This window comes from Giraffa tippelskirchi, chromosome 12 (genome assembly GCF_054371585.1).
Source record: "Giraffa tippelskirchi isolate mGirTip1 chromosome 12, T2T-mGirTip1v1.2.pri, whole genome shotgun sequence".
NCBI lineage: Eukaryota > Metazoa > Chordata > Mammalia > Artiodactyla > Giraffidae > Giraffa > Giraffa tippelskirchi.
Window position 1 is genome coordinate 121935378 of NC_137286.1, and position 26218 is coordinate 121961595.

Below are 26218 nucleotides of genomic sequence, written 5' to 3' on the forward strand. Positions count from 1 at the left end.
GACATAGAAATCTGCAGATGTGTGCTCTAGATAGAGAATGTGATTTTACCTCTTTTTGATAATTCTCTAGATAAAGCTGTGGTCACACTAACCATCAATAGCTACTGAGGAGTAGTTCTACTGAGTTGGCCAAAAAGTTCATTTGAATTTTTCCGTAACATCATATGGAAAAACCTGAACGAACTTTTTTTCCAACCCAATATGTTGTATGTTGTAGAAAAAGTGATATAAAAAAAACTAAAAATCACTGAAGAAGTAAAGAAAATTTGGAGTTTTTCCTGCCTTGATTTAGGCCTATGTAGATGGTCACCTGCAAACAATGGCATGTCTACTGCTCTTTAACTGATGGGAATCTCAATAAAAATCCTGCATACCTGGTTAGAGATAAGAGGAGGATGTGGAGGGCTTCCTTGTTGGCTCAGACTGTAAAGAATCCGCTTACAAAGCAGGAGGTCCCAGTTCAATCCCTGGGTTGGGACGATCCTTTGGAGAAGGGAATGGCTACCCACTCCAGTATTCTTGCCTGGAGAATTCCATGGGCAGAGGAGTCTGGTGGGCTACAGTCCATGGGGTTGCCAAGAGTCAGACACGACTGAGTGGCTAACACTTTCATTTTCTTTCAAGGAGGATAAGAACTGGGTTGACTTCGGGAGGGAATTCCTCTGCTTCTGGAAGAATAAGAGGGATTCCCAGTGGGAAGTATGTCCAGGTAAAGGGGCCCTGTGACTTGGCCTGACAGCATCACTCTAAAGAACAAAATCAAAGTCATTCTTAACAGGAAGGCTATAGATACATTACATCCCCATGAGAAAATGATCACAATGGAGGGTACTTAGGGTTATTCTGGAGATGAAATATGAACTACGTGAAAGGACAGTTGCAGTCATTTCACACAATTTTGATAATAACAATGTTCAATCACTTTATTTTTTAAAAAAATAATCTATTTTCTTCATTTATTTTTGGTTGTGCTGGGTCTTTGTTGCTATGTGCGGGCTCTCTCTAGTTGCAGTGTGTGGGCTTCTCAGTGCAATGGCTTCTCTTGTTGCAGAGCACAGGCTCTGGGCGTGCATGCTTCAGTAGTTGTGACTCGCGGGCTTAGTTGCTCCGCTGCATGTGGGATCTTCCCAGACCAGGGATTGAACCCATGTCACCTGCATTGGCAGGCAGATTCTTAACCACTGGATCACCAGGGATGACCCATCACTTTCTATCTTATAAAAAAAAAAAAATGTTGACAACATTTCAATTCTACAAGGATCAAGCCATTAGGCACCACAGATACCCCCTTAGAGTGTGACCTGAAGGCAGCTCAGGACGGAAAACATCAGAAAACATTCTTTGCTTCGGATATACTGGCCCTTAGTTCAGAAGAACATTTAAGGAAAAATTTCAAAGGACCCCAGACTCTTTCATCTTCCCATACACAGTTAGGCAGACTAAAGATAATTTTAATGTGAGATATCTGTTCTTTGTGATTAGCAGTAATCTTTTAAGGCTTGACTACATAGTTTTTCCCAGCAAAAAAAGTTTGTAGGTATCCCGGCTCCTCCCTTCCCTCTTCCAAGTAGCTCCTCAGAGCTATCTGCCAAGCTGTTTCGGGGCTGCAGCCTTCCAAAAGTTCCTCAGGTAAAACTTAACTCACAACCATTTTGTGTGTTTTTTCTTTCAACTGACCATCTTGGTACTTGTCTAGGTTGGGCTCTCAAGGAAGCAGATACTGATACGGAATTGTGAGTGCAGGAGCTTTATTAGAGAGTTATCATCTGTGAAAGCACAAAGGATTGGGCACGGAGAGCTGTCACAACATACTGCAGAGCTGACAAAATCTCTGCTAGTTCAGCAGGGAACTCTGGAGCAGACTGCCCCTTAAAGGGGTCCAGTGTCAGGCAAAAGCAGTTAGACCTGTGCCCCTGCCTTGTTTAGTCAATAGCAGAGTGCCACCCTGAAAACAGTGGGACCTCAGAGTAAAAAGCTGCAGGAAACCCCAACAAAACCAACAGCTGGATGGCTCTAGGCAGAGGGTACTTTCATGACATGGAATCCAGACATCTTATCTCCTCATCTGCCCCAGTACCTCAGTGGGACACTAATTAAATTTTTGCTGGCAGTGTATTCGGTGATGAAGAGGTCTTAGTGAGGTGTAATCTAATTCTAAAATTCCCCTTGAGGGACTTCCCTGGTGGTTGAGTGGCTGAGAGTCTGCCTTGCAATGTTGGGGACTTGGGTTCGATCCCTGGTCAGGGAAGTAGGATCCCACATGACTTGGAGCAGCTGGGCCTGTACGTTGCAGATACTGAGACCAAGCACCGCAATGAAAAATCCCAGGTGACACAGCAAAGATCCCACACGCCACATCTAAAATCTAATGCAGCCAAATAAATAATAAAACAAATAAATAAATATTTATAAAATTCCACTTGAGTTTATGGTGGTAGACCACCACCTTAGGTAACTAGACTTGTCACCACCAAAAGAGTAAAGATGAAAAATATCAAATGTTGCTTAAGGCCTCTAAAATGATCAAGATAACATTACCCCCATGCCTTCCCCCAAAAGTTGCTCCTATGGGACAACTCAGGGCCTCTTCTGCTTGTAATGCATCAAAGATCCAGTCTGACTTCCTGAAATGCCACCTCCTTGATCTGTGTGAGATCAGAGATTCTCATTGTCCTCTGGAGAGCCATTCTGAGCTCCTTCTGCCCATTTCACAACTAGGCCAGTGCAACAGTGGACAGAAAGAGAAAAGAGTTGGTTCGCTGGTTGGATGGTTCATTTTAAGGGTGTATTACAGCGTGTTGCTTAACATAGTGGAGGCTCTGGAGTCTGTCACCACTTGTTAGCGATTTGGCTTTGAAAAGTTCCTGAACCTTCCAGTGCCTTAGTTTCCTGATTTGTTAAACACAGATGACAATTGTGCCTACATCGTGGAGATGCCGTGAAGACAAAATAACATAGCTCATGCAGTTGTTGGTTTGGGAAGGAGTCAACACATTCACTGAAAAGACACTTTCCTGTTGAATTTTGTCACCTGCTCTCTAGATTAGCAAACCATTTGCAAAACTTGGGAGGATAGTAAAACTGAAAGATCTGTTACACTAACAAGATTTAGCATGTTTACTTTTTGTCAGGTCTTTGGTTTTCACCATTATGTTCTCATTACTGTTCTGGGTGTGCTAGGTGTAAACAATGGCCTCGGTTCTGTGCAGCGGCTTGTTTGAAAGACAAATGGACATATAAATGATTAATGAAAGTGCAGCTGCATATAAAATTAAGTTCTAAACGAACGGTATAGACCATAAGTGATATAGGACTCTAATTTCATTTTGCTGACACTGGTGGTTGTCTTGATTGTGGAAAAATAATACCATTTGGGGTGAAATTGTGAGAGTGAGTTCCTGCACAGCAACACAATGAAATGTCATGTTTATTATCTTAGAATCGAAAATGCATTAAGTTAGACCTAAAGAAAGCCTGGGCTTCCCTGGTGACTCAGATGGTAAAGAATCCGCTTGCAATGTGGGAAACTTGGGTTCAATCCCTGGGTAGGGAAGATATCCCGGAGGAGGAAATGATTACCCACTCCAGTATTCTTGCCTGGGAAATTCCATGGATAGGAGAGCAGCGGGCTAAAATCCATGGATTGCAATAAGTGGGACAGGACTCGGTGACTGAGCAACTAAGCACAAAGAAAGGTTAAAGACATTTAAGTATGACTATATCGTTGCCTCTTATTGTATCAGCCTATTAATACTTTCCACCACTGGACGTGTCAAGATGGTAGAAATACCAAGAACTGATCAATGCTTTGAATGAAACAACGGGGAAAACTTACATTTTTCAGTCGCTCTCTCAATGAATGTCTCTCCTTATTGTATTTTTGCTGTTTTTAACTAGGTGATGAGGCGCATCCGGTAGCCGTCTTCATTTCAGGGAATCTCCTTTGGGGATTCAGGAGGGAAGTGAAATAGAAAAGACAACTCAGCCAGATCACGTGGGATCATAGTTTTCAGTGTATAGAAACTCTTTGGGTTAAAGAGTACGCCGCCCCGTCATATTCTTTTACTTGCTAGAGAAACATGCTTTGTGTCCGGTGGGAAATACACACGGTAGGTCAGGTGTGGTTAACCGGTTATTGAGAAAAAGCGAACCCTTACTGTTAAATCCTTTGGAATTACTGATGTGAATATGACCCTAGAAGAGGCCTATATTATTTCATTATCTTCTTGTATCCTTTCAGTAACCTAGTGCTCTAGGGGCTAAATATGGCTGAAGACTCCTTGTTGGACTCTTAAATCTCTTATTATCAAAACAACCTAAAAAGATATCCCTTAACTCACTAATGATTTTTGAATAAGTCTTTTAGGCATGCACCCCACTCCAGTACTCTTGCGTGGAAAATCCCATGGACGGAGGAGCCTGGTAGGCTACAGTCCATGGGGTCGCTGGGAGTCGGACTACTAAGCGACTTCACTTTCACTTTTCCCTTTCATGCACTGGAGAAGGAAATGGCAACCCACTCCAGTATTCTTGCCTGGAGAATCTTAGGGACAGCGGAGCCTGGTGAGCTGCCGTCTATGGGGTCGCACAGAGTCGGACACGACTGAAGCGACTTAGCATAGCATTTAGGCATGTCCCAGCATTGTTCTAGGCTGGGTGGATAACAAGACGAAGGGTGAGGAAACACAGTGACCTGTCCTCAGGTGTTCCAGGAATGCGTCTGTTTTCTCCTCGACAGTGTGACTGCCTGCACGCAACCCGTCGGACTGAAAAGACCAATCAAGGACGGTGATTTTTTTTTTTTTCTCCGCTCCTTTTGCCACCACCCACTCCCGACAGGCTGACAACCCAGATCGCTCCCCCGGACTTGCCTGACTTTTCCATCTCATCCCACCCAGCGAAACCCGCCCCCCGCCACTCGCGACGCCGATGGGACGCCGGAGGACCCAGCGAGCATGCGCGACCATCCCGAGCATGCTCAATAGCGCACGCGGCGTCCCGGAGCTTCGCCCCCCAGCTGCGGCCGACGCGGAGGTTTCCGCGGCTTCTGCGGCAGCGACGGGAAGTGAGGCGGCTCGGCCGGGCGACCGCGGGCGCAGAAACAGAGGCGGAAGAGTCGCTGAGGCGACGACGTCGTTGAAGGGGGCGGCCGAGGGGCCTGAGTGCCGAGGGGACTCACCCGCTCGGAAGCCGGACCCCGAGCCGAGCAGGATGGATCACCACCAGGCGGGGACTGGCCGCTACCAGGTGGTGAGTTTCTGTCCCCAGCCCCGGCCTCCTGCGCCGTCCGGAACCCCGGGATTGTCCCCCCGGTGGACTCCAGAGCCCCTTTCCACCGGTTATTCCCGGTGGGGCGTGTTGGCTGATTTGTTTTTGGCTCTTCTGGCAGGACCGTGCTTCCTTCATATCTCTCGTATGGAGCCTGCCTGGGTCCTTTGAGACCCTTCTTTCTAGACCCAGGTCGTCTTTTAGGTCTTCATCCTTCCGCTGTTAGACACCTCCCACCCCTCCTTTTAGAACTTATATCTGTTTTATTTCTCACTTTCTCGATCATTTCGTTATGCCCTGACCCAGTTACTTGAGAGATTTTCCAGTGGATTGTATACTGGAAATGAGTTCACATACCTGCTGGGAAGGTGATCGCCGTCATAGATGGAGTGGGTGGGAGGGAGGGAGAGGTAAGCACTACGTGGGGTGGGATGTGGATTTGGTTAAAAAAAAAAAAGTGTGGGTTCAAAAATTGCGCAACCGTAGAGAATAGTCGTGGGGCTGATCTTATTTCTTAGTCCTAGTTAACCTTGTCATTTTGGCCTTTTCTGTTTTTATTAGACAAGCGACTTTTTTTTTTCCTAAAATTTTTTTTTTTATTGGTGGGAGGGGAAACAGGAAGTTTTGCTAAAAATGCTAATCGTGTTTGAAAAATTAATTTTCTCAAAGTACAAGGTTTTCCAGTTTGACCATGTTAAAGCCTTTGTAGGTTGAAATGAGTGAAATGTGCCCCTTTATGTTTCCCGTGTCCGTTTTTCTAATGTATATTTTTCTTCTGATACTAATTCCGATGGTGTCATTGGAGAGTCCTAGGTAAACCCTGTTTAAAAATGGACTCAGCTATAGTTGACTATTTCCTTGCAGCTAGGTAGCATGTTATTCTGTAAACTTTGAGGTGGCAATTTAGTTAAGCCTATTTTCTGAGGGAAAGGAGAAAAACGTTAATTATGGAGCACCGATGGTACAATTGACAGTACTGTTTGTGAGGTTTACAAATCTAGATATGTTAGTGCAGACTTCATGTTTCAAATCTATTTACACAGATGAGACTTATTGTGAACTAAGAATTTCTTTTAATAAGTGTACTTTGACAAATATGAAGGGTTCTGAAAGTTGAAATCCCAATGTATGTAGTTTTGTGCTATTTTTTCTTTTTTTAAGATAAAAACTCATGATGCGTCAGTTTCATCTGGTTTACATCCGGTAAAACCTCCAAATGATGTATGTTCATTTTGAACTCTGAATTCTGTAAAACGGAGGTGTGGGATCCGGGGTGTGGGGGATATACCATGATAAAGTTATTGATCTGAATTCTGAAAAAATATATCAGTATTTTCAGAATGGTTTGGAAAATATCGCTGCCGGTATGGGAAGACATTTTTCAAGTTGTTAGTGTATACACTTTTGATGGTTTGATTTCTTTTTTTAAGGCATATTCCTATTTTTGCAGATGTTAGTAAAAATAAAATATTGAATATTGTTACCAGTGGGTTTATTTCTTTAATTGCTTTTCTTTCCTTTTCCTATTTGTTTCTCTTAATAGTGTTAGCTGATTCAAATTCTTTCTCTTTGGGGTTTTGCTTATAAGAATCAACCACGTTCTCTTATACAGATCCCTACTCAAAACATTATTAACTGATATATCTATGGTTTAAAGTAATTTATTATAATGTCACATTTGCTTTCATTAGTTATGGTTAGTTATATATTTTTAAGAATTCCTAAAACCAAAATGTTGGAAATTGCTTTGTGACCTTTAAGATACTTTCTTTTTCTCTACAACTCCTTTCAAAATAAGTGGACAGTATGATATTTTATTTAATTAAGTGGATAGTGCCCCACATAGACTTTGAATGGGTGGAGGCAATCTTTCAGAGCAGAGAGCAAAAATCTGCCCTTCTTATACTTCTTGATTCAAGTAGGTAGGACATCACCTTCCTTGTAAGGTGAAGTGTTTGAGAATCTTAGTACAGTTTACATTTAGATTTTAATTCCAGTTCCTATGTAATTACATGGTAATTTCATCTGTCTAGAATAGCTCTTGGTTTTGTTGAGAATGGCCTGATCAATAACTTTATCTTGGTATATTCCCCACACCCCTGACCCCACAACCCCCCATTAGAGATGTGTCCTATGTAGACTTTGAATGGGTGGAGGTATTCCTTCAGAACAAAGGGCAAGGAAAAAAAAAAAAGGCAGCTGATTTGGTTGGCAGTAAGATAGGGACTAGTCTATAGCTCTAGCTTGTATGATGAACAGAACTGTTATGCGGCTGGCTTTTTTGAAAACTCTGGAATGATTAATAACAACGGAGCAATGAGCAGTTTCAGTTGTTGAATGTTTAGAGATGACTAAGTAGAAGACAGGAAAATATGCTTGGCGGTGAAATGGTATAAACGATGTTCATGTTCCACTTATTCATAGAGTTAAAATTTAGTTTTCCATATTGATAAGTTGGGGCTTCCCTTGTGCCTTAGATGGTGAATTTTCTGCCTGCTATTTGGGAGACCTAGGTTCGATCCCTGGGTCAGAAAGATCCCCCGGAAAAGGGAAAGGTTACCCACTCCAGTATTCTTGCTTGGAGAATCCCATGGACAGATGAGTTAATGGTGATGCCTAGGGCCATCAGAATGACTTACTGGCATTAACGAATTCACAAGCGTTTTGTGAAAACTACTTTTTCTGTGATCTCTGCTCCATCATCAAAAGTGTCCAAATTTTGTTCAGTAAAACAGTGTTTACAATGTACAGAGCTACACATACATAACCGTTGCCTTGTTATCCTTCTAATTTCAGAAAAAGCCATGTAGTTCCATTGTGTTATGGGAAGTTGACTTTTGTTTGGTAGGAAATGGGCAGTGTTGCCAGACTATGAAGTAGTTGACTTGGCTTGGAGCTGTTATGCCACATTCTGACTTTGGTGTTCTCTATTTTAAAGAACTTGTGTACGGGAACCACCAAGCTGACTGCTAAGTTTTCAAAGGTATTCTGTGTACAAGTTAAGTTGGCACTGTTGATTGCAGCAGTAGTTTTCCAAACTGGATCATTCAGAATGAAGATAATAGATGGTTTTAGAAGAAATAGAATACATATTAGCATAGGTGTATGCTAAGTCGCTTCAGTCATGTCTGACTCTTTGTGACCCTATGGACTGTAGCCTGTGAGGCTCCTCTGTCCATGGCATTCTCCAGGTAAGGGTTTTGGAGCCGGTTGCCGTTCCCTTCTCCATGGGATCTTCCCCAAACCAGGGATCAAACCCAGGCCTCTTAAATCTCCTGCATTGGCAGGCAGGTTCTTTACCATTAGCGCCACCCAGAAGAACATATATTTGCATATTAAAACTGTGAGAGCTTCTGCCCTGAAGACAATGGTTTGGATTTGTTTAACCTAACTTCCTAAACCACAGATTTTTAGAGACAATTTTGATTCTATTAACATTTCCAAAATGTTAGTTTTCTGTAAGAATGAAGTATTCGTACTATGATGATACAGATGCTTTGCTCTAACATATGATGAATTAGAGTTGCTCTTGATAAATCAGCTGGGAAGGAGGTTGACTATTAATGATTAAACAAAACGCTCACATCTTTTAAAGTCATTTGAGCCTATATTTAGGCTGTGTTGATTACGATTTGTGAGACCTTGGCTTATTTATCTAGCATCTTGAAGCCTCAGTTTCCTCATATTAGTACCTACCTCATTAGGATTATTGTGAGAACTATATAATGTAATATATGTATAAAATATAGCATAGAGACGGATATATAATAAATATTATGAATAATGCAAGGTGAATAAACCATAAAATGTTACATAAATTGCAGTTTTTGCTGGTGTCTGTGTTTTTGTCTCTTATTTAGCAACATGAAAATCACCTAGCTCTTTGTCGTCCATGTCAAGAACTCTGAAAAATCTTAAGATTTGATTTTACCATATTTACAAGCTGACACTTAGTCTGTTAATGTTTCATGGTTGCTGGCAGACAAACAGGAGACTCCCAGGTCAGAAACAACATGACGTCATTACTCACAGCACTGCAAACTCATGAACGTCAGCCTGTTTGTGCTGGCTTTCCTTGTAACCAGGTCCCATGAGGATGATGGGTCTAGATGGATGCACATAGCGGATCACAGCTAAGGAACTCAGCACCGAGGGGCCAGCACTTTTTTTTTTTTTTTAAGCAAACTGCAAGCATTATAGCAAACAACAAGCACGCTAGTTTACCTTTCCCTGAGAGGCAATTGTCAGCTGTGGTCACCTTGACCTTCTTTGTTGCCTGTGTGACTTATTATAAGAATCCTCGCAGTATCATGAAATGGACAAGCTTTGCAAACTGTCACACTCAGTGAAAATGTGCAGGGACGCTCAGACCCACGGCTCGCTGCCTTAGCCAAGAGTACAGGTTCTGGGTGAGATGTGACTTTTAGGTGCAGTCATGTACTTTTGTTTCACATTTAAAAGAAATAGTTCAATCTTTTACTATAAGTTTCAGTTTTTCCTTCCTCTCTTGTCCCAGCGAGATTACTTGTCACTTGTTTGTTTCCTTTGAACTTATTAATATCCTTTATCTGATTTACATTCTTCCCACACCTCTTTTACATCATCAGGGTCCATTGCTTATCTAGGTACTTTTCATTCTCTTCATGCTTAAGTTCTTTTATGTTGACATTGTGAACTTTCTCCTTGAAACTCCTTCCTCATTCCTAAAATGAAGGAGCTCTGTACTCAGCCTGCAGTGCAGGAGGCAGAGGAGATGTAGGTTTGATCTCTGGGTCAGGAATATCCCCTGGAGGAGGAAATGGTAACCTACACCAGTATTCTTGCCTGGAAAATCCCATGGACGGAAGAGCCTGGTGGGCCACAGTCCATAGGGTCGCAAAGAGTTGGACGTGATTGAGCAACTAAGCACTGACTGCCCTGATTTTTCTTCTCTCCATGAACTCACTTTGTACTTAGTCTTCAAATGTTGATACTTTTTATGGCATGGACTGTTGTAATAGCCTGCTTAGAACTTTCTTTGTTCATCTGATCATCCTTCGGTATATGCTTGCACTGCATGAATTGTAGAATATAAATTTGATTTTCATTTCCTTGCTTAAAAATCTTCAGTGGCCTCATTGAATCTCCCCCATCCCCGGTTTAATATTAAAACTTTCAGGGAATTCCCTGGTGGTCCATTGGTTAGGACTGTGATTCCACTTCTGGGGGGATGGGTTCGATGTCTGGTCAGCGAATTAAGGTCCCACAGACCACACAATGCAGCCAAAAACAAAAGAAAAACTTGCAAATATATTCAAAAGTTGAAAGAATTGTACAGTTAACTTCCATATACCATATACCAATTGTTGGGCCTACATTTCTCAATAGTTTGTAGTATTTGTGTTACTGTATCCATCTTATTTTTTGAGCTTTCAGAATTAAGTTGCAGATATTGGTGTACCTCACTGAAAACCACATGCTTATCATTCAGTTCAGTTCAGTTTAGTCACTCAATCGTGTCCTACTCTTTAGCCTAGAGTTAACTGTTGCTTTATGGTTTTTGTGTAAAATTGACGTATAGTGAAATGCACAGATTTTCCATGGCCTATTAAATGAGTTTTGACAAGTACATACATCTGTGTAACCCAAACCACTTTTTAATATATAGAGCAGGGACCAGCAAACTACATTCTAACTCTTGTTTTGTAGATAAAGTCTTATGGTAGCACAGCCGTGTTATTTATTTACAGTGGTAGAATTGACTTTTGAGGTAGAGCCCAGAAAGCCTGAAATATTTGCCCTCTGCCCTTTATGGAAAAAGTTTACTGCCCATTGGGACAGAACATTGCTGTCATCATAGAAAGTTCACTCATGACTCTTCCCTGTTGATTCGTACCCACCAGGTGATTGTTATGCTCTTTTGTTTTTCACTTCAGATTAGATTCACCTTATTGTAGAATCACACAGCATATGGTCTGCAAAGCTTCTTTCACTCTGCATGCTGTTTAGGAGATTGATCCATAGTAATGTAGTGCATCCCTTTTTATTGTTGAATGATGTTTGATTGTATGAATGTATGACGGTTTGTTTATCCATTGCTCTGTTGATAGACATTTGGGTTTCCAGTTTTTGGCTATTACAGATAAAGTGGTTAGGAATATTCTAGTGCAGATCTTTCTGCGGTTATATGTTTTCATTTCTCTTTGGTGAAATTACTGGGTAAGGGTAGATGTATGCTTAATTTTATGAGAAATCACCAGACTTTTTTCCAAGTCTGTGTACCATTTCCATGTATACCATTTTACACTGCGATCACCAATGTATAGAAGCTTTGTCTGCTTCACCACCTTGCCAAAATTTTGATATTTTCAGGCTTTATACTTTTAGCCATTTTAGTGGGCTTACTGGATTTTGAAGTATAAATTTTTGTTCTTTTTTTGATAAGTCTTTTAAAAAAAATTACTTATTTTTGGCTGTGCTGGGTCTTTCTTAATATGTAGACTTTTCTCTAGTTGTGGTGCTACAACTTCTCATTGCAGTGGCTTCTCTCCTTGGGAAGAACGGACTGTAGGCGCATGAGCTTCAGTAGTTGTCACACACGGGCTCAGTTCCTCGGTGGCATGTGGGATCTTCCCAGACCAGGAATCAAATCCATATCCCCTGCATTGGCAGGCAGACTCTTTACCACTGAGCCACCGGGGAAGCCCCTAAATTTAGGTTTTTTTAACATGCAGATTCCTTGAATGGACCTTTCCATATCTATACAATGCTGCATTGTAGCAATCTCCCCTTCCCCCTTAATTTTTATGCAATAACCACTGAAGTTCAGCAGGATGTACTTCTTATAATTTTTATGCAATAACCACTGAAGTTCAGCAGGATGTACTTCTTATTAGCATCAACCCTGTCTTCTCTCATACTTCCCTGACTTCACTTGTGTTTCTCATCTAAAGTTCTGTGCCGCAACCCTGTGGTTTCTTTCGCTTTATAAAATCCTGTTCCTAAGTGTAAAAAACTCCTACAAAATTATAATTGGAAGAGGAGGCAGGGTGAGTTTCATGGATCTGTCATCTCTCCATCACGGCAGAAGGAAAGTTGAGAATCACAGTGTCAGAGAACTTGTTATTCTGAATCGTGTTTTTGTGCTTCTTTGTGTAGCTTCTAGAGGTGCTTCAGGGTTCTGGAAATGTCTGATTTTTATTGCCTCTTTCATACAGATTTTAAACTTAAAAAAACCTGTAACTGAGGAAATGCACACTCAGATGTGTTTAAAACCAGGTTTCCATAGCTCAAAGATTAATATTACGTTAATTTGTGTTGCCAGGGTGGTTTATTTTTGAACAGACCCCACGTTAACGTTTCTCTGGCTGTTTCTGTGCATGTAGCAATAGTGACCAAGAGTGTGTCATTAGTTTGCTTGAGTACAGCTCATTTTAAAAAATTATACAAACAAGTTAGCTACCTTAGAATGTCTGAACAATGCTGAATCAGATGCTAGCCATCACTTAGGCATATTTGAGCATTCCATGATCTAATAATGGTGTAGTGTTTGTGCAGTCACAAGTAAATGCATTGGGGTTATGTCCTGAAAATAACATAGATAGCACATGTGCGTATTGTATGTTTTGAGTGCCTCTTGTCAGATTTATAGTTAAAATAAGGCATGGGAGCAGTTTTTAGATATCATTATTGATTAACTATGAAACCAAGGTCCTATAACTCATTTATTCAATGTTAATTTTAAAGTATTTTATCTGCCAAATTGTGTTTTAGGTGCTGGTGAACAAGACAGTTCTTGTCTCATGGCTCATACTTTGTTGGAGGGAAGGCAGGTAAATAAGTAAGCATAATTTCAGATAGTAATAGGTGGTTTAAAGAAAGTGAAGCAGGATGCTGGAATAAATAATACATTTTATCAATAATGAAGTAGCAGTAGTAGAACAATAATATTTTTTTGTGTTATATCAGGAATATTCTGAGAACTCCGCTGTGTGCTTTTACACTTAAGAGCACGTTTATTCTTTAGAACAATTCTGTGAAATAGATAATGTCATGATCCTCATTTTGCAGATGGAGAAAAATGAGACATAAAGAGGTTAAATAATAGGCATGTGTATGAATCCAGGTGTGATGGATCTGGTATTCAAATCTTGATGCTTTAGTTTTACATTGTTTCCTAACAAACTACTCAAAACACAAGCATTTTATTACGTTTCAATTTGGCTGTGATCAGTAGAATGGTTCTTCTGCTCCATGGGCTGTTAACTGGGGCTCCAACCATTGGGGGGTTTGATTGGGTTGGAACATTTAAGATGACTCACTCCCTTCACTAGCTGTTGATGATGCCTATTGACTGGAAGCTCAGCTTTGAACGTTGATCATTTCAGTTCTCCTCTGTGTGTGTCCTCTTCATGTGCCCTCCCAGTGTGACTTTGGCCTCTCGCATTATAGAAGGGAAAACGAAGCTGCCATTCCTCTTAAGGCTTGGACTCAGAACTCCAGAATGTCATTTGTGCTGCATTCTGTTGGCTAAAGCAGCCATAAATCCAGCCCAGATTCCTGTGGGAACTTCTATTGCAGTACACGGACTCAGGCTTCCATAGTTGTGGCACATGGGCTCCCAATGCAGCTGAATAAAGAATGAAAGAAAGGAGTTTCTTTTTTTTTTTTTTTTAAAGAGTTTAAAGGTGACTGTGGAACATTAAGTCCCAAACATGAGGCTCTCCTGTGGCTGAGTCCATGTGACTGCCCTGGTCACGTGCTCCTAAAGAGAACCCTGAAAGGAGTCTTACTGTGAGGGTAGTAGTGTTGGTAGTGGTCTAGGCTAGAGGTCAGCACACGTTCTTGTAAAGGACCAGATAGTAAGTATTTTAGGCTTTGCAGGTCATGTGGTTTCTGTCACAGTTGAGTACCAGATTGCTGTTTCAGGGCAAAAGTATCCAACTTAATATATAAGCAAGTTAACGTGGCTGTGTTCTAAGGAAACTTTATTTACAAAAACAGATGGTAGGCTGAATTTGGCCTGCTAACTGTAAATTTGCCCACCCTCCATGTAGATGAAAGAGGAATGTACCTCATAAAGCCCTTGAGTTTGGGCGTGTTGCAGGATGCTTCTGACAGATTTTTATTTCATTCAGTCTTGAACTAAACCCTTAGGAACTGTGGTAAAGTTATTTTGCATCACTTACTTCTTGTAACTGGTAATCAGTCTATCACTAGAATTGGTGTGGAGACCCCAATTAGAATATAACATTTTCTGTGAAAAAAGCAGAGACTTAAGTTTCTCATGTCTGATAGAATCTTCATTCTGTTAGAATGGTCACATATTGAGGCCACTTAAAACACAGTACCCCCTTCACAGCATTCCCATTTTCTGTGGTACTTGTCACCACCTATTATTTTCAAATATTTATTTGTTTAATTTCTGCCTCCTTCCCCGCCCCCCCACCCCCATGTGTAAGCTTCACAAGGACAGGTCTGTTTTGTTCACTGCCATGTCTGGCATCACTGACTCATGGCCATGAGTTTGAGTAAGCTCTGGGAGTTCGTGAAGGACAGGGAGACCTGGCGTGCTGCAGTCCCTGTGGTCGCAAAGAGTTGGACACGACTGAGCGACTGAACTGACTGACTGATGTCTGTCAATATCTGGCATGTGGTAGGCACTTAGGAAGTATTTGATAAGAATGACTGAGTGATTGGTGTTAGCTCAAGACCAGTTCTATAGATTCAAAACCTTGTGTCTGTTATTTCATTCTAATTCTCGTTTTTATAAGAATTCTTTTTTTTTTTCTGCTACCGAGACTTGGACTCACTCAGGTTGTGTGTGTGTGTTTTGCTTTACCTTCTAGTCTAACATATGCTGCTTAGTGTTATGTGTCTCTCTCCCTCTCCCTTCCCCCACTCTTTGTACACTCACGTGCGTGCACACACACACACGATTGGCCCCATAGGGCTGTTCAATTAGGAGCTCATGGAGCCGTGTGCAGTGGCTGTCCGTAGTCCCTTCATTGACTGTGGAGTTGTGGGTGCTGCTTTTCTTTTCCTCATCTGTTTTATATTGACTGCTTACAGAGTATTTTCTTTTTATTCTTTAATGTCACACCTACATGCTAAAACACTGATTATATGTGTATTAATAATATATTATTTTAAAAGTTTATATATATTCTACCTGTGAAGGCCGGACTTAAGCTTAAATAACTATGAAATACATTCTGCTGACCTTATTAAATGTAAATTTACTCAAAAGATCGCTGTAGTTAAGGCTAGCCTATCTATCATGTGATTATAAATCGTCGTCTGTGTTTTCATGCTGTGTTGTTATGGTTTCTTCCGAAAGTTCGGTCACTTAGCTGGAATTAAGGTGTGGGTAAAATTCTTGTTAAAGACATGCCAAGTGCAAGTTGGGAAATGCTGCAGTAGTCTGAGATTTACTATCAGACTATTTCAGGATTTTGACTTGCCTACTTTTAAGATTTGAACATCAGTACTTTAATATTTTAAAAGTTGAGGAATGTGCTGTGGTTTAGGTTCTCTGTGGTGTTTCTCCAGAATTACCCGTTACATTATGTGAAGAAATTGGGCTGTTTGGCAGAGGCTTTGAGAATAAGGAAATAAACTGGATAGTTGTACTTCTTTACTAATTTTGAAGCTCTTAGGACTTGTGGCCTGTTGGATGCTAGACTGAAGAAATCCAGTAGTTTCAAAGAACATTTGTTCTTATTTGGGTCGAGTGTTCATTTATATCAGGGTGACTTTTTGTGTGATTTCCCCAAAAGGGGAAGGATGAGCACTTGAAATAATAACTTGACCCTTTTAAATTTTTGTTTGTAACCTTACAGAACAATATGAGTCCCTGCTAACTTCTCTCTGCTTTATTTGTTACTGCACTGCACATGGGTATGTTTTGAACAGTAATATTTTTGTTTTCTTACCTTGCATCTTGCCAGCCACCACTCCACACCATGCTCTCCATTGCCTTCTGGCTTTGGAACATATTATTGCCCTTATCTCTTTTTGTACTTCTTCCTCCAGGATGAATTTCTATTCTTTATCCAAATCTGTTTAGATGTTCTTTTCTCCAGAAAACCTTCCCTCATCCTCTGCCTCCCCAACTCCATTTCCTCCCTTTCCTACCAAGTTCACTGTATGCTTTTAACACTGTGCCCTTATCCTATCATAGACTTTGCTCCATGGTATGCATTTTGTAAACTCAATGCGAATTAGGGCTTAGGTCTGTCTTATTTATAATAGTATATAGTGTAGTTCTGGGCCCATTATATAGTGCACTGTAAATGCTTATTGGAGAAAGAAACATGCTATTTCTGAATGATTTCAAGTATATCCATGAGATTACTAATATATTTATAAAGTGAATAGATTTCCAAAGTTCTTTTATGTAAAAGTGACATTATATTGCCCAGCCCATACAGTGATATTTTGGATGTCCATAATTAGAGTATATACTTTGCTTTTAGAATAGTGCAGAGAAATCTGTTTAGATGAATTCTGGTAGTTTTACATAATTCCTCATCTGACTGGTGACTTGCATTTGCAAATAATTAACCATGGTTAGGTTATTTGGTTTACTTATGGACAGAAGGAAAATGTTTCCAGATATTGTGAAAGCAGGGATCATTTTCTTCAACCATCTCATTTTACAGAAGACTGCCTGAGGGAGGATCTGTTTGTTTAGGGGTTTTGCAGCAAAGCTTGGAGGACAAATTTTATTCTCTTACATATAAACATTATCAACTGAGTTAAAAGCTGGGAAATAGAACTTTCATTATGGTTACCTTCCTTTTACTGATGGCGATTCCAGACATGGCGATACCGCCAGGCTTGACTGGTATAGGATGAACCTGGTAGTCACTGGCTAGCAGATTGTCCAGAACCCAAAACTGTGTAATCTTTTCAGTGGGCTGGATTCAGCTTGTGAGTGCGTTTCCTTTGACCAGCATATGTTTTTTAAAATCAAAACAATACAAGTATACAGTTTCAAAAGTTAGAGTAGAAAAAGACAATGAGAAACATCAGTCTTCCTTTCCCATGCTTGGTCCTCCAAGCTTTTTCCTCAAAAGAACACAATCTTTAACTGCTTTACCTGCTTTGGTTATTTAACTTTGTATTTTTAATGTAATGATATTAAGCTACTACTTGATTTGTTTGTTTTGCTTTGGTTTCTTCCATGACCTGCTTTTCCTTCCCAAATCATCTCTGTAGTCTCACCACATAGGTTCACATCTTGGCTTCTCACTTAAAGCACCTTACCCTTGGGCTGATTACTTAACTTCTCTGTGCCATCGCTTCCTCACCTATAAAGTAAGGATATAGTATAGGTACTTCCCTTACTAATAATAGATAGAATTATTGTGAAGAGCAAGTGTGTGAAAGGCTCTTAACATTTGGTTAAGTCGATAATTAGTATTTACATTTTATGATTTTGAAAGCATTGTTCACTAGTGAGTCAAAGTGGTCTGTTTTGTATAACTTTTAAAATTTTTCATAGGGTTGCCTAGTTTTTATTTCTTCATTGTTTATTTATTTTTATTGAGGTATAGTTAATTTACAATACTGTGGTAGTTTTAAATATACAGCAAAGTGATTTGGTTATGTATATAACTGAATTCAGGATATTGAGTATAGTTCCTTGTGCTATGCAATAGGTCCTTGTTGTTTACCATTTTATGTATAGTAGTGTGTATGTGTTAACCCCAAACTCCTCTAATTTATCCCTTTCCCCCACCCCCTTGTGTATCTGTGGTTAATTCTTTACAGATCTTTTGTCATTTTTCAAAATTTGCTTTTCAGCTGTGTTTTTGGCTTGATCACATGGATTGGATACGTATTAGTTACTTTATTTTGTTCTTTGAAGACATTCTTCCTAGAGCCCTCCATCCTCCTGTTTCTAACTATTAATATTTGTTCTTTAGGCCTGGCACACAGCTGTCATACTGAGACTTTTCCCTTCACCACTTTGCTATGTTGGACCCTCTGTATCTTGAATTCCATTTGATTTCCATTTATTTGGGATTTTTTTATATGTCTTTTTAAAATTTTCTGATTTTTTTTTCTTTTTGTGGTGAGAGACCACATTCACTGTGGTCTGATTCCTTTTAAATTTATTGAGACTTGTTTTATGGCCCAGTATATTACCTTGGTGATATATTATGTGCACTTGAAAAGAATGTATATTCTTCAGTTGTTGGATATAGTGTTGTTTAAACGTCAGATCTCAGCTTGTGGGATCTCAGCCCCCTAACTAGGATTTGAACCCAGGCCACAGCAGTGAAAATGTGCATTCCTAGCCACTAGGCCACCAGGAAACTCCCTATAGATACGTATTTTGGGAACAGAAAAGTTCTGGCTGAGTTTGTTTTCTTTCAGCCCTTTAAGATTTTGTTCCATTTTCTTGTGATGATCGTGGTTTCTGATGACAAACCTGTAGTTATTTGAATCCTTGTTTCTCTGTATGTAATATATTGTTTTTTCAGGCTGCTCCAATAACTTTTATCTTTGATTTTTATTTATTTATTTTTTTTCATTTTTGGCTGCACCTTGCAGCATGTGGGATATTAATTCCCTGACCAGGGATGGAACCCTTGCCCCCTGCATTGAAAATGGAGAGTCTTAACCACTGGACTGCCAGGAAAGTCCTTGTCTTTGATTTTTAGAAGTTCTATTATGATCTGTCTAGATGTAATTTTCTTTGAATTTTTTCTGCTTTAGCCTCACTGAAGTTGAATTTGTTAATTTACTCCTTTCATTACTTTGATGAGTTATGGACATTATTTCTTCAAGTTTCTTTTTCCTGTTTTTCTATGAGTTTCAAATTGCTTGTTTTCTACACCTTTTAAAGGTTTAGAGTTCTTGTGGCTCTGTTTGTTAGCATATTTATTTTTTCTATTCTTTTTCTTTTCTATTCTTTAGAATGTATGAATTCTCTAAATCAATTTAAATTCACTCTTTGTGCTATGGATCCCATCCAGTGAATTTTTTGTTTCATGTATTTAATTTTTCCAGTCTAAAGTTTTTATTTGGTTCAATTTTTTGTTTTCTATTTACCTTCTGAGATTCCCTGTCATTTCATTGGTTTCAAGGTGATATTGTTTTATTTCCCAAAACATAGTTGTAATACCAACTTTAAAATCTTTGTATGTGGTGCTAGTGGTGAAGAACCCACCTGCCAACATAGGTTAGATATAAGACATGCAGCTTCGATCCCTGGGTCAGGAAGATCCCCTGGAGGAGGTCATGGTAACCCACTGCAGTATTCTCACCTGGAGAATGCTCGTGGCCAGAGGAGCCTGGCGGGCTGCAGTCCATAGGGTCACACAGAGTCGGACACAACTGAAGTGACTTAGCGCGCATGCACATAGTAACTATAATCTGAACTATCCTGGGATTGGCATCTCTTGATTGCTTTTTCCCTGGAGAGTGACTTATATTCCTTGATATTCTGTATTTCTAGTAATTTTGGATTTTATCCTGGATCTTCTGAGTGTTTTGCTATGGTCCTCTGGAAAATGTACATATTTTGTTTTAGAAGCAGCCAGTTCAGCTTCAGATTGTAAGTACTGTCTCCCACTCTGTGTGTAGTGGTTCGGATTGAACCTTAATTCCTTAGGCCCTCAGTCATCTGTTTTAGTTCAGTCCTGCACAGGCATGGTTGGAAGGGTAGTGCTCTCCCCTCACTTCCTGGCCTGCCTGGGCCCTGTTTGCTCCTGGCTTCCTCTGGCTGGAAATAGCAAGGGTTCTGTTGGGGGTTTAGTAGCCGCAGCCAAGGTGCCTGTCCACAACTGTGGTTCTGCCTCACAGCAAGGCTGCAAAATGAACAGAAAGGGAACATTCTCCTTTGTGCAGGCTGCTTCTCCAAGGTTTAATTGCCCTCCACATCCCTATTTTCCTTAAATTTTGGAATGTTCAGATAGTTGTTTTTATACTTCAAGTTTGCAGTGGCTGTCCGTGGGAGGGCTGTGCCGCAGGGGGCCTGCCGTGCTGGAATTGAGCCAGCTGTAGATTTGTGAGGTTTTTGTGTTTCTACTCCCTGCGTTAACTTTCCTCCGGTTATTTTTGTTTGTTTTTCTTTCATGTTGGAGGTTTTCTTTAAATTTGGGTGTTCTTCTTTACTTATGTATATTCTGTAAGCTGTGTTTGTGTGTTCTGGACTTGTTCATCCAGGGTTGTGTCATTTCTTGGTGAGCCAGCCTTTTCACTGGTGGGGCCTCCCAAGTATCAGGGTCTGCCATTTAGTTAGGAAGGTATGGCAGTAGTTTAGGTAGGCAATACTGGTAGCTTGGATTAGGTAATTAGATAATTAGTAGCATTAAAGAGAAGTAGATGGGTGGATTCAAAGATGTGTGTGGTGTGGTGGTGGTGGAGTGTGTGTCTGTGTACTTGAATTAGAATCAGAAGTACTCATGAGGGTAATGCTGTGGCAGAGTAGATTACTACCTGTGAGTTTTTGTTTGAGGCATTTTGAAACAGAGAATCTGATTTAGAGACAGTAAAACCTGAGTCTGAATCTTGTCTTTGCTCCAACTAGGTGTGTCAGTTCAGTTGTTTAAAGTTTGTTCCAGTATACTCATCTCAGAGGGTTGTTGTAGGAAGTAGAGTAGATGGTATAAGTAAAGTGCCTTCTTTTTGTTCTGTTTTTTTTTTTAAAGTAACATTTATTGGACCTTTACTATGTAGGGCATTATTTTAAGTGTTTACAGGTGTTAATTTTTGTAATCCGTATGTAATCCTCTGTAAGAAAAATAGACTCCCATTTTGTAGATGATAAAAATGCCCAAGTAGGTCACAGAGTTGGTAAGTGCTGGAGCCTAGGTTTGAGTCCTAAAAAGTTGATTCCAAAGACTTTGTTCTTAACCAGTATGTTTCATATCCTTAGCCCAGCGTAGGTTGTTGAGGACAGTCTCAGAACTGTTCGTCCCAGTACACTTTTTGGTATATAATATTGTCCTACACAGTACTTTTTATTGACTTACTAATTGAAAGCAAAATTACTGTAGTGTGTAATGAAATATTTTAGGCCCATCTTTATCAATGTTTTACTTATGCTAATTAAGGTTTCTTTTTAAACCAAAATCTAGTCTTTCAAAAGGTGAAGTTAAAATTTTAGTTTACCAGAGGTTTTCCCCTCCAAAACTATATGGTAAGTTTGTTTTTTGTGCGTGTGCTGTGATGGGTTTGCTGACAGCATTTGTGTGCCATAAAGAATCACGGATTCAGTACCACTTGGGATAGGATTTTTGCTCTGGTTTTTTCAAAGGCATAATTTATAACGTATTTTGGTCTTGTGCGTCTTTGCAGTAATGAATTCATGTGTGTGTGTAAATTTTTACTAGAAAACGTCAGTGTTGTGGAAAATCTTGTTGAAATAGTGTTTCTTCTTTTTTTTAATTGATAAATACCTTAGAATTGTAGCATTATAGTAATCATTGTAATATGAGAATAAGTATCATTTACACAAGTAAGGAATTATAGAAGATGAATCAGTTCAGGGGCACATAATTACCAACTTTTTGAGAGAAAGAGAGAGAGAGAGAATGTGTATGTGTGTATGTGTGTGTTTGGCTTTTAATAGCATGAAGTTATTCAGATCACATATTCATATTTATCAGCCGACTTTTGAGGATTTGCTTTGGCATGTAACGCTTTGATGGATGAGTCCTGTTAGCTCTCTCTGGTAGTGGCATCTTGGCGTTTGCTCTGCTTCCTGGATGACTCACCCCACAGCAGCATGTCTAGGTAATTGATATTAGTGTATTTAGTTTTGCCTGAGAGGTCTGCTCTTAGCTTCTCTGTTTCAGCTGAGGAAAGAATGAAACTTGCTCTGAAGAAGGTTGGTATTTCAGGCCTGGTCCTTGCTGATCTTGGCTCCGTAATTTACCTGTGGTAGAATATGCAGACGTTTTATTTTAATGCCCCGTGGGGCTGCTCTGGTCATGTTGAATTATTATGCCCTTGCCTCAGAACTCCTAGTTGTTAGAAGTTCTAGGGACTGATAGGTTGGGATTTATTTGCACATATTTCCTGCATCCAGTTTAGTATCTCAGACATACTGTAGTAGGCATTTAGTAACTATTGGTTGAGTGACTAATAACTGAATGAAAATGAATGAATCACAGAAAGAAGACGAGGCTAAAAAACCCAGTCAGGATTATACAGGAGGTGGTAGATCTGTATCTTAAATTTAGATTTTTTCACATCAGACTATCTTCCTCAGTGTGTAATAGGCAGTCTCCACGGCTCTGGATTCAATTTTTGCTAAGACTCTAAAGTTGGCAGAAGAAAATAAGGACCCTTACAAAAGAAGCAGTGAATAGTCAAAGATAGGAGGAAAACCAGAGGAAATACTCCTTTGGAAGCTAAAGAAGAACCAATTAAAACTACACTCAACCGTGTTGAATGTACATAGTACCCCCTCCGTGTTCTTTGGTTCAGAAATCTGCAGATATGGAGGCTGGACTCTTATTATGCCGTTTTATATAGGATTTGAGTACCTGCACCGTGGGAGTGAGGTTCCTGGAATACCAGGTTATCCAGGGACAGCTGTATTCAAGATTTTTGATAGAATGAGTAGGTTTTTGGACCTAACAATTAGGAAGAAGGTCATTGTTCTTAGCAAGAACTGTTTGATCAAAAGCCAGATGGTAATGGATTCAGGAGGAAATGAGAATTAGAAGTGCACCGAATTTTTTATTTTCTTATGTTTGTCACTAAAGGAAAAGAAGTATAAGATGGAAGTAGCTCAAAAAGCATGAGATAGTAATTTAAATTTTAGCTGGGAACAGGTTTTTTTCCTAAGTATGATGAGAATAGAATATACATGTGGGCAGAGAGAAAGAAGTTAGTGGAGAAAAGAAAGAAGAGACATAATGTGAAAAAAAAAAACAAACCAATCATTTGGGAGGCAGGATCTTTTCTGTGTGGTTATCTGGCATATAGAAGTAAAGAATATAAACGGAAGCCATATGCTAAATTTAGAGCTGCAGGGGAGAGAAATTGAAGGAGTTTTTGCTTGAAATCCTGTTTTCCTTTGTGAAGTAGGAAGCAAAGATTTTGACCGAGAGTTCCATGGTTGGAAGTGGGGGCTGGAAGAGCGGCGGAGCTGAAACAGCTGCCACGGTGATGACTAGTTCTGACGGCCTTGCTGGAATTGGAAACCAAGTTTTTACGGCACCCGTCTATACAGTTATGGGATTTGCTTCCCTCTTCCTACCAGGAGATAGTAGACAGACTCACCTCAAATTGAGTCTCAGTGGGGTGGATGTGACAGCGGATATGGGAGCTGGGAAATTGAGGGTGATTGTCATTCAAGTTTTTCACTTTATAGTCCAGGCTGCTATGTAAAACCAGGTGACAGTGAGTGGAAGGCCCAAGGAAGAAACTTAATGGAAGTAAGGGAGTGGAAAAGGTAAAGGTCAGAAGGTTGTGACCAGTAATTAAGATGTAGAAATCTAGTATTTTCTAGTAGAAGCATTTTAGATGATCATTAGGTCAGGGAAGTAGAGAGCTGATGGAGTTACTAGACCACTCAACTTTGAATGTTATTACTTCCTGTTTCATAGCTCAAGTGTTAAGTTGGTTTAGCTGGTGGCTCAGACAGGAAAGAAGCTGCCTGCACTGCAGGAGACCTGGATTCAACCCCTGGGTCATGAAGATCCCCTAGGGAAGGGAATGACACCCTCTCAGTATCCTTGCCTGGAGAATTCCATGGACAAAGGATTTTGGTGGGCTGCAGTCCATGCGGTCGCAAAGAGTTGGACATGACTGAGTGACTAACTTACGCGTGCATACATCTTATATTGTAGTAGGAATTAAGGTAGAGGAGACGATATTGGAGGTGTAGGAGGCTGGCTTGTAAGTTTAACTCCCTGTGGAATTATATAAGACCAGGATTAGAGAAAGAAGTCTGGAGGACTGTGTGGAAGTGTGAACTTCAGGAAAGACGCTTGATCTTGTATTGGCTATATCCAAGAACATTTTCTTTGTCTTCTTGTTTCCAGACAAGGGGAGTGGGGTGAGGATTAACATTCTTGTTTGAGAGGCTTTTGAAAGATGTACCGTAATGCCATTTAGGGAAAATAGGGTTTTGATGAAATGTGGAGAAATCATTTTGAAAAGTGACCAGTCTATACAGTGTTCAGGTTTTTAATGATCATATAGGTTTCTAGTGATAGACTGGAAATTAGAAGCTGGGATTGTAGAGTTTTAAATTAATCTGTTTATGCAATGTATTTTTTCTGTTTTCTTGTCCTATTGCATTTTGATTTTTAACTTCATTTTAAAATAATTTTAGACTTGTAAGTATGGGAAATTAGTACAAAGGATTCCTGTATACCATTCATACAATTTCCTCAAATGTTGATATTTTATTACATATGCCTTGTGATATTTTGTTTGTATATATGTGTATATATACATACATGCTGTATTTTTCTGAAACACTTGAAAGTGAATGGCAGATATGTTATCTTTTTACATCTAAATATTTCAGTGTATATTTTCTAAAAAAAAAAAATGACATTCTTTTACAAGCCAATGTGTGGTTATCAAAATCAGTGACGTGAATGCAGTATTGTAATCTATAAATATACTTTACCAGCTTCCCTATTAATGTCTTTTATTTTGAAAAAACCCCAGCAACTTATTTTTAGATTAGGATCTTAGTCCCTGATCAGCTATTGTTCCTAGTTATTGTGTCTTTTTGTCTCCCTTAATCTGAAACAATTCTTTAATCTTCTTTGTTATGGATTAGATTAATGTTTTGGAACGAGTCGTGTGAGGTATTTTATAGTATACCCTACAAAGGACCTTTAATCATACTTTGACGCATTGATTTTAGAGCTCCCTGGTTATTATTATCTGAAAGATTTACAGTGATGGTTGTCAAATGGTGATTTCTGAATTCTGTCGTTTCTTCTGCATTTATTCTGTAGAATTCTGTAAGGAAGAACATCTGTAGCCTCCAGTTTACTTATTCATCTCAGTTAGTACGAATTCATGGCTTTTAACTTGGTTGATTATACTCTCACACTACCATCGTTTTGAAACTCAGGTAATCTCAGAGTTGACCATCTGTTCCTATGTCCTTGTGGCAAGTCCCTATCATTTTTGCACATTCCTGCCATCCAGCAGTTAGATGATGTGAACATACCTGATTTCCGCAGTTCAGTTTGGATGAGGGAAGCACCGTCCACACTTTATATGTAGGGCTACAGTGGAAGAGCAGTGACTGACACAGCCATTGTTGCCACAGTAGTTTATTGCTGGTATGCTGGGTGCTTAATGAACATTTTCTCAGAGTTGTTGGTGGAAAGTTTGTGGAGTTTTAGTTTTTTTTTTTTTTCTTTCGGCTAGGCCATAGAACAAAGCAGTTGGAACATTGATGTTGTCTTGCTGAAAGCGCTAGTGCCATCCTCATTGAAGCTCTGAGGAGTAGATAGTATTACTGCGGTGGCTCAGATGGTAAAGAATCTGCCTGCAATGCAGGAGACCCGGGTTCAATCCCTGGGTTGGGAAGATCCCTGAGAGAAGAGAATGGCAGCCCACTCCAGTATTTTTGCCTGGAGAATTCCATGGACAGAGGAGCCTGGTAGACTACAGCCCGTGTGGTCGTATAGAGTTGGACACGACTGAGTGACTAACACATATACACAGATTATGTAGACAGATACATAATGTGATTAACAACTATTTAAGGCCAGAGGGCACCCTGAAGAATACTCTTATTATAGGTGGGAAAGAGACAAAGAAAAAGCTTCATGAATCATTTTGACCTCTAGAATGGGTTTCTTTAGAATATCATCACATTCAAATGGATACATGCTGATACTACTTTATGTGTAGTACCGTTAACTGGTTGATGGAAAATAACAAACATGATAATATCTGGGTTTATGTACCTGATTTTCTTTTCTTGTAAATACGGTAATGGGGTAACGGTTATAAAAGGTTACTGAGT

At 39.8% G+C, this 26218-nt stretch overlaps 1 protein-coding gene and 1 long non-coding RNA gene across 10 annotated transcripts in view; one reads left to right on the plus strand and one right to left on the minus strand.

The window, feature by feature from the left end:
• Positions 1–1731: 1731 nt before the first annotated feature.
• LOC145529431 (uncharacterized) lies at positions 1732–4627 on the minus strand. Its single transcript, XR_014071219.1, has 4 exons — positions 4521–4627; positions 3836–3941; positions 2539–2714; positions 1732–2365 (listed from the first exon to the last, which is right to left on the minus strand). It is a non-coding gene; the product is annotated as an uncharacterized LOC145529431 (long non-coding RNA).
• The window catches only part of NDFIP2 (Nedd4 family interacting protein 2), a 71143-nt gene continuing 49397 nt past the window's right edge, over positions 4473–26218 (plus strand). For 4 of the 9 annotated variants that reach the window (XR_014071216.1, XR_014071217.1, XM_081549852.1 and 1 more), the window contains exon 1: positions 4492–5250. Coding sequence is in view for 6 of the 9 variants with exons in the window: in XM_081549852.1 (XP_081405978.1) it covers positions 4930–5250 (321 nt within the window). In the remaining 3 variants the exon portion in view is untranslated. Of the gene's footprint in view, positions 5251–26218 lie in introns of all 9 variants that reach the window. The other 5 variants (XM_081549855.1, XM_081549854.1, XM_081549853.1 and 2 more) reach the window with 3 other exon arrangements.